Below are 8,466 nucleotides of genomic sequence, written 5' to 3' on the forward strand. Positions count from 1 at the left end.
ACATCATTCTTTATGACGCAGATAAGGAGCGTCTCTTTGTGCCTTAAAACCAGAAAAATACAAATGCATATACATACATATACATGCATAAATATGCATAATGCAAATATATGAAACTGTGAATAAATGAACACAATGTTTGCCATCTACCAATCTATTCTCACACAATAAATATAAAAGGGAAATTGTTCAAACTTTACAATAAAGTTGAAGTAATTATTTCATAATAGTTAACTATGCTTAACTAATGAGTTTTTACAGCAATTTTCAAGGGTTAGGTCAGATTAAAGATGTTAAGTAAAATAATTTTGCTTTTTAACATCAAACAACCATATCACATGATTAAATATATTATGGCGTATATATTAACAAATATGTTGTTGATGAATAAATAACATTAAGCAGTTGCCTAGAAAAAAATATTAATGTTTACAATGCTAAGTGTGACTGAATAATAAACATAAGCCAACTGCTAACTAAATAATACACTTAGTAATGCAAAGTATTGCATAAAAGTGGCTGCTAGCTCTTTTTTGATTAAATCATGCATTGACTAACATTAATAAAGGGTGTATTTTTTCACAAAACCTTTGAATTTTGTATATAGATGGTTTGTTCAATATAAAACAATACAATTAACGTTTTTCTAATAAGCTCATACAAATAAAGAATCTGAACCAACAACATGGCAGAAAGGAATAAAAAGGGATTTGCTTGGAAGAGGGATGGTTCACTGCAAAAATAGGTCTCAAGTTAAAATGTTACAAAATTTGAAGATATTTCTTTAAATAGGCAAAAAGCAACATTTTTTTAAAGAAACATTTTCTTACCAAGAGTTTAAAGTTAAGAAAATAATTCTAGTCACTAAGACGTCTTTTTTTTTTCATTTTACAGTGAAAAAACTTTATTGATAAGATTATTTTTTTCTTACAAGACATTGAACATTTTCTCTTGAAACAGGGTCCTTTTTAATTTTACTAAGATTTGGTTGTTTCAGTGTAAAAGAGTGACGAACACAAACGAAGTTCAGGAGAACGAAGACTAAATCTATTTCATTCCCTACAGAGATTCTTGCCTCATTTAGTTAAAAAAAACACATTATTCAGCGTTCTCCAATTGTTCCAAATTAAGCAGAACAGTGATGCTTTCATGAATTAATTTATGAATTTGAAATGTGACTCCTCCTGGGGCCGTGTCCTTCACATTGCTGGTGTTACTGTTAAAAAACAGGTGCAATGAGAAATTTGTAATCTTATAAAAAGACTATAACACTTTCAGCGATAAAATCTCAATAAAGTATGAAAGTGCAAATAGCAATTTCTTTAAACTCAATGAGCAAAAGCGTATGCTGTGGACCGGAAGCATACCAAAGATGGACCGGCATAAGCAGAAGCAAGAGCAGGTTCTGGTAAAGCGGTCCCAGGGTCGTCTTTAGGGATTCCAGGGTCACTGACGTAAAACAAAAAAAAAAAAACTAGCTGGCTCTGCCATGACAGTAATGCATATTTAATATAACACATTCACATTTTGCTTTCTTCAAAAGAATATTTTCTTTTTCTACCTGTTTGGAAAAAAACATTATCATGCTTTTTCCAACATATGGATCCTCTTGTCAACACACCTGCTGCCTATGAAAGCCCTGCAACTGCTTCTATTGCCTCTTCAGGTCTGTATCCTGCAGTTTGCTCCACCTCAACCTGGGATCCATATTCTCACTTATCCCCCTGGGAGGCAGAGGGGTCCAAAGAGGAGAGGACTGCAGAGTGCTGCCACCTCTTAGCTGAACTTGCAGCTGTCCCACAGAAATCCTCTGAATAAGCATCAACTCATCAGTAAAAATATAATAGCAGAACGTTCGCTCATGCAAGTCAGCTAACTTTAGTATGATGGATTGTAAATGTATCAATAATTAAAATAAGGTGAAACATTTTAAAACTTACCAAACTGTTCAATATCCTTACTTATCCTTTTCCAGGCAAGGTTTGTTTTATTCTTGTCTTGATAGAAATACAAATAAATATCATACAGTTTGGGACAAGAACAAACAGTAAGAATGAGTCTCTTCATGTTGGATTTGGACTCCATCGGCTGATAACATTATTAACACATCAGTACAAGCTTGAGATCCTGATCGGTTAATGGGACGTGAATAATCACCAAAGCTCGGATTTTCCTGGAAAATTCACAAATTCATGGCAGCTCAAATCATACCGCAGGACCTCTCGCCACGTGTTTACATCGACTTAACATTGAAACCAGCCTTGCCACACAAATGATATACGTGTTCAGCACAATTTTGAGCCTGCAGAATCCAGTTGGTGTCATCAAGGAAGATCTACCCAGTTATGTTTTTCTATGATGATGCCCTAATCTTATAGAATGTGTATTCAATGGAAGGACTGCATGGCGGGAGGAAACTGAAAACGTCTCTTCAGCACCATAGCTCAAGGTACGTCAGAAAACTATAAAAACTGATTATATTTGGTCAGAAAAAACAATGCAACCAATATTCCATGCTACAGTCTGTTCTTTAAGAATGTCTGACCAAATGAAAAGAGATTATAAATGTAGATTATTTTGTAAACTTGCAAAATGTATACAAAAAAACTACAGGAAATAAAGACTATTTCCTTTTTGTCAGTCATAGTGATTAACTTTAAAGTTAAATTAAGAATGCTAGCAGTAAAAAGACAAATAAAATCCTTTAGTCCATTAGTTATTTATATGACTGACTTTTTTCTGCCCGTGACAAATGATAAAAATGCTAATAAATAAACATATTTTTTACTTTGTGCCTAATTTATTAGGTTTAAATGTTCTCTTTTTTTAATAAGCTAAAATGCTAAAAAAAAATACATCTAACCAGAGGTGAATTTACAATAAATTTTATTTTGATTTCAAAATGCATGAAAATCTGTTAATTTTATGCAACATTTTTTTCTGATTTAACATGTGTTCCCGGAGCAGTAATAAAAAATAAAATAAGATTGGTGTCAGAACCATATTCTAGACAAAATAAAACCACGGCAACCATATGTTGCATCAGTTCGTAATTGGGCTTGTGAATTCATTATCTCCTAAAACTGACAAAGTAACACCTGGGACAGAAATAATAAAAAAGAAACCCAAACAGTCTTTGTAAAATCCATAAGAACACACACAGGGTTCAAGAGCGCATATGCTGGATGTCACATTGGACAGTTATCACTTACTCATTCAGCTGTGTGATCAATGATTTTTCATGATTTACATTAAATTTAACTACACTAATCAAACTGTACTTTATGTCAAGGTGATAGTGGTAAAAACACAGCATCGTCTGCTCGTCTCAGACTGAGGTCATAAATCTGCCTTTCCCCTTGAGCATCTTAAAAAGCAGCAGCTGGCTATATTAGTGTTCAAATGGGTTTTGTCTACAGCCCAGGGATCTGTATGTACTACACAGAGCATCTTGATGAAATAAAAACCCTGTGTGTAACACTGATTTGCATGTACAGTCTCGAGTTGTCCCCAGCGACACAAAATAATGCATTTAACGCGTTTTGGCTGCATGAGAAAAATGTATTTCTCCCAGACTCCCAAAGCAGCAGAGAAATGGAGAAAGGAGGCTGGAAAACGGGGAGAGAAGAAACAACAGAACGAGAAAAAAACAATCCGTTAAGAAACGGGACAGATTAGAAGAGGAGAAGGAGGAGAAAAAGCAATCAATGCGACAGGGCCATAGGAGAATAGTTAGAAGATGAGGAGAGAAGGAGGAGGAGAACAGACAGTCACAGATTAGAAGCATAAGTGTGTCATAAACTGGAGTCTAGGAGGAAATAAGAGCCTTTTTGCATAAACCCACAGAGGAAAACAGAGAAAAACGCTCCACACCCACACCTCAATAGGTATTGCATTTGGAATATGGGGAGACAAACATGGAATTGTATTCAAATTCTATAATTAAAAATTAAATAAATATAAATTACATATTATACATATACAAATAAAGAAAATTCAATTACACACACCCAAGAAACACTTTAGCAAAGTAACCTTAGTTTTAATGTAAGTGTAAAGGAATAAAACTTTGAAAAGCTCCAATTATTAAAACCAGAATCTACCATTTCCATAGCATTAAAGTTTATAGTCATCCTATAAAAAACAAGGGGATAAAAGTCCCTCCAATGCACCATTTCTGAATTTCATACCTATTTCAAATGCACTAGAAAAATGAGCGGTATAACTTCATATAATTAGGAAACACTATAGTTTTAGGACAAATAATTAACTTTTTTAGCTTTAAAGTGTATTATATTGTTCATTCCTCACTATAAACAACCCCAAAGCGGTATTTTGATCCATTTAGCATTTCTGAGTATTCCTGCGCTCTGAGAACCAGCCCCTCCCACAAAACGGAGTGGGTTCCCATGAGTTGACGTAGACACGTGAGGAACAGCCCCTTCCAGGAATAGTCTGAGCTACTAGCACTGGCCTCACACTATCACACACACACAAACTTTCTCTGTGGAGAAGCGGTGATCAGCAAAACGCTGATAATTTTAATAAATCCAGTTTTTGAGCATCATTGCGTGACTCAACTTCAACAGAGTTGCTGTTGTACACTAACGGCTGATAGAATGAGCCAAAATGGCATAATGTAGACCTGTTGCCCAAATTATGTATTGACAAATGTCTATTTGTTACATATTCTAATTATTTCATGCTGACTGCTGTCTCTTCTGCTCATATTGTGCTCATTTCATTTAGCTGACATGACTTTTACGAAAGTCTAGTGTATACAGTAGTTGAAAACCTGCACCATTACAAAGACAGTTTGTTTTCTCATCAATCACAAGTGTTTGTTGGCCATTGACCCCATTTTGGCAGCCATTTTGAGATCTTCATGACATCAAAACTCTGTGAAAGAAAAACACCTGGAACAAAATTAAGGAGATTTGCAACGCTTCAACATTTTGACCAAAGCATCTTTTGACTTGCATTAGTATCGGGCAGCGACAGTCCAGTGTGAACACCATGGGAGAAGCACCAGTTCAAGACATATTTAGATGCATCTTGAACATGCCATGATCGTAGCCTTACAGACAAGAGAAAAGGAGTGCTCCCTCACTGTTTTTAATTTGATGTTCAGGAAATATATACGAGAGAGTAAATCCAGTTTTAGTCACCGTTACCTTCAAGGAAAACAGGAGAACATGTCGCAAGGTTGCAGCTCACTCATTCCAGTGAATAGATTTCAAACCCCTTGCTGTCAGAAACCAGGATAAAGGTGTTCTGTAAATTCTGGCTCATAAATAATGCGCATCGGTGTTCTTCACCTTCAAGCCTGCAGACAGAGCATGTAAGGAATATTGCTACCAGTCAATCCCTCGGTCTTGCTTTTGGCTCCCTGCACATGGGAATCCTGAAATGAAGCAATCACACCACTGTTCTAAACTTGCCAAAATGTAAGCAGGTAGAATCCATCAAATTCTCCTACTCAATAGCAGATATTTTGCAAGATGTTTTAAGGCTCCAAGAAAAGTATTCAGGTTTTTACTCTGGCTCATTTCCCAGTGGCTGGGATGGAATGTATTTAGGCAGCTGTGCATAATGTGATAAGGTGAATATATTTTTTGGTTTAGTGTGTGCTTGTTTGCATTACTTTTATTGTTCTTTTTGGGTCTCTAACACTTTTTCTTCCCTTTTATGTCATTATTGCGTGTCAATATCTGTGTGTCTCTCGCATCCTTTTCTCTCCTGTACTGTTCACAGAAATATTGATTCCTGCAAACACAAACATTTATTCAATCTGCTGTTACCAGGGCGATCAATCAGATCAGTGCTTTTTGTTAGCTATTGTCCCTTTCTTAAAAAATAAAAAAAAAAATAAAAAAATCTTTGATTACTTTATACATGCAATAAGGCATTAGGATTGTGGGACCGCATTGTGTCTGGAATAGGAGTAATGTGATAGTTCAGTTTTTTTAAATTACATTTCAGAAGGTAAGATCTGAGGGCAACCTAAATCCTGTAAATTTAAGTACAATTTGAGCAAAAATGTGAATTTAGCTGAATTAAGTGGTCAAAATTATTATTAGCAACAGCTGAATTGCTGATAGAAATAAAACATGTTTTTTAAAGTGTTTTTTATGGTGATTGCAGAATGTCAGAACACTATTTACCATTGAAAAGATGCTGTTGTTGCTTAAACAGAATCAGCACATCTGGACAACGCCACAGCCTGCTAAACCAAACTCTGGCCCATCTGTTCAAGCCTTCCACAAAACAGTTTGTGTCACCCAAACATGAGGCTGAGTGATCACAATAGTCACTTTGTTTAGAGTCAACCATGCTTGGGTGAGGATGGGTTAGGGTGAGCATGCCCCATTGCCAACTGGACACTAATTTCATATCTAAAAGGTGTTGTCAGGTAGTGAGGTTGTGTTGTCTGGAACATTTAGAAACCAGAGAATTCTAACAAAGGGAATTTTTAATTTAAACACCACAGTTTATAAGCTATATACACTAATACCATGGATAAACTTAAACAGACTGAGTAAAAGAACTTAGTAAAGGAACAATTATACAGACCAATAGACCTCTGTTGTGTTTGGAACTATACGTCATTTTCAACTAAATATTGGTGATAGAACATCACTTTATGGAAAATTCCGATTAAAGATGTTAAAGTGTGCATAGTTTATCCCATAATCTTCTATTTGGCTTCACATTGGACAGCTTGACAGCTGGTTCAGGACTCACCACTTACAGAACCTTCAGCAGCATGAAGCAGACATGAACTGACTTTAAATCAAACTTTGTTTAGTCAGAACACACATTGAGTCAATTAAAAACTGGAGTTCATTGCATTTGCCAATTAATAAGTCTTTATCATTTTTCGAATTTCATAAAAACACCTAAATACTCAGAAAAGGAAACCTCAAATTGCTTTCCAGGGGGCACAATGAACTAAATCGAGTTTGGGTCCTTAAGCAAGACTCTTCATGCTGCTGCCTAAACTATGTAGGCACAAGAGAGCCCAAGTCTTGGTGTCCCTGTGCTGGTCCCAAGCCTGGATAAAATACAGGGTTGTGCCAGGAAAGGCATCCGGCATAAAAATGCTCTGACAACCACCTCTGTGAATCTGAGAAAGCTGATTCCCAACAACCTAACTGCTAAGAAAAGTGCATAAACACTGGCAGCAAGCTCTCCTTTTTCAAACTCACTTGTCCAGATTTAAATTAGTTAAACTCTAACAAATGGGTCTAAAGAAGGAAATGGCAATTAAATGTTTTAATTCAACTGCTAGTCAATCAGATTAAAACAGCTCGAAATCCATCTATTCTTATCGGGACACACAGAAGAGCAGGAAAGGAGATAAGATGTTTTCGAATTGCTGAATCGGCAGCTTCTTTGTTTGCAAAGTTGAAAACAAAATCAAGGAGTTCCCAAAACAAAGTAAAATCTCGCTCTTCACTTACCGCCCTGATCTGTGCTGACAGTGATAGCTGCAACCTGGCGGGGGAAAGAACTGAGGCTCGATACGCCGTTCAGGGACTCAATCTCAAAGGTGTAGTTGGCGTGTGCTGAGAAATCCATGATGGTAACCGTGGCGTTGGTGAGACCCAACGACCGTGGAAGGAAGCGGAGCTCCTCCTCACAGAGTTTGCAGTGGTTGGGCTTGGAACCGCAGCGTTTGCATTGAACGTTATAGGTGAGATCACGACGGCCTCCAGTATCGCTGGGGGGAGACCACTCCAGCATTAGGGAGGTGTCGTTGATGGCAAATATTAGATTACGAGGAGGGGTTGGAGGGCCTGTCAAAGAGAAAGAAAGAGATACGTTAAATCAGAGCTCCTGACATATTCAGTTTGGTTTACATTCAGAAATACCATCAAGTTAGTTACTCACATTTAGTTCTTTCTACTCATTTTTTTAAATAAAACAGCTGAATCATTAAAGTTTTTGCTTTGCATAGTTATTTACCGCTTCTAATAGTCTAGTCACTACCATTTTCATTTCTAGAATTTGAACAAAAAAAATACATTTCTTGTAGAGCTTGATACAGGTTAGTTTAGAATTTGACCCCTTAAAAAGTTGATAGGCTACCAGATGCTAGGTAATAGAAACAGTGAAATTCCAGATATATAACATTATCTGCGATTTTGCAAGTGTAAATGCTGTAAACTAAATGTAGCTGCTGAAGATGCTAGAGCTGATAGCTGAATATCCTGAAACTGATAGCTTTCTATAATATTAGCTAAATGCCAAATTAGCTTAAGAAACTGAGAAAATGTGTAGTTTAGCCAAAGCTATTAGCTTGAAGCTAAAATATTAGCTCAACTCCAAATTAGCCTAAAAAACTGAAGGAAAGTCTAAAGTAGTCAAAATAGGTAGCATCTTCTTCTTCTTCTTTTCCTTTGGGCTTTTCCCTTCAGGGGTCGCCACAGCGAATCAGTTTCCTCCATCTAAGCCTGTCTTCAG

General features: G+C 36.4%; 1 protein-coding gene across 2 annotated transcripts in view; it reads right to left on the reverse strand.

Moving 5' to 3' along the window:
* The window catches only part of LOC112155273 (ephrin type-A receptor 6), a 166,630-nt gene that overhangs the window by 68,657 nt on the left and 89,507 nt on the right, over positions 1-8,466 (reverse strand). For both annotated transcript variants that reach the window (XM_024286797.2, XM_036209540.1), the window contains one exon: positions 7,464-7,799. In XM_024286797.2, the coding sequence (XP_024142565.1) occupies positions 7,464-7,799 (336 nt within the window). The remainder of the gene's footprint in view (positions 1-7,463; positions 7,800-8,466) is intronic.

The sequence above is a fragment of the Oryzias melastigma genome, linkage group LG21 (assembly GCF_002922805.2).
Source record: "Oryzias melastigma strain HK-1 linkage group LG21, ASM292280v2, whole genome shotgun sequence".
Taxonomy (NCBI): Eukaryota; Metazoa; Chordata; class Actinopteri; order Beloniformes; family Adrianichthyidae; genus Oryzias; species Oryzias melastigma.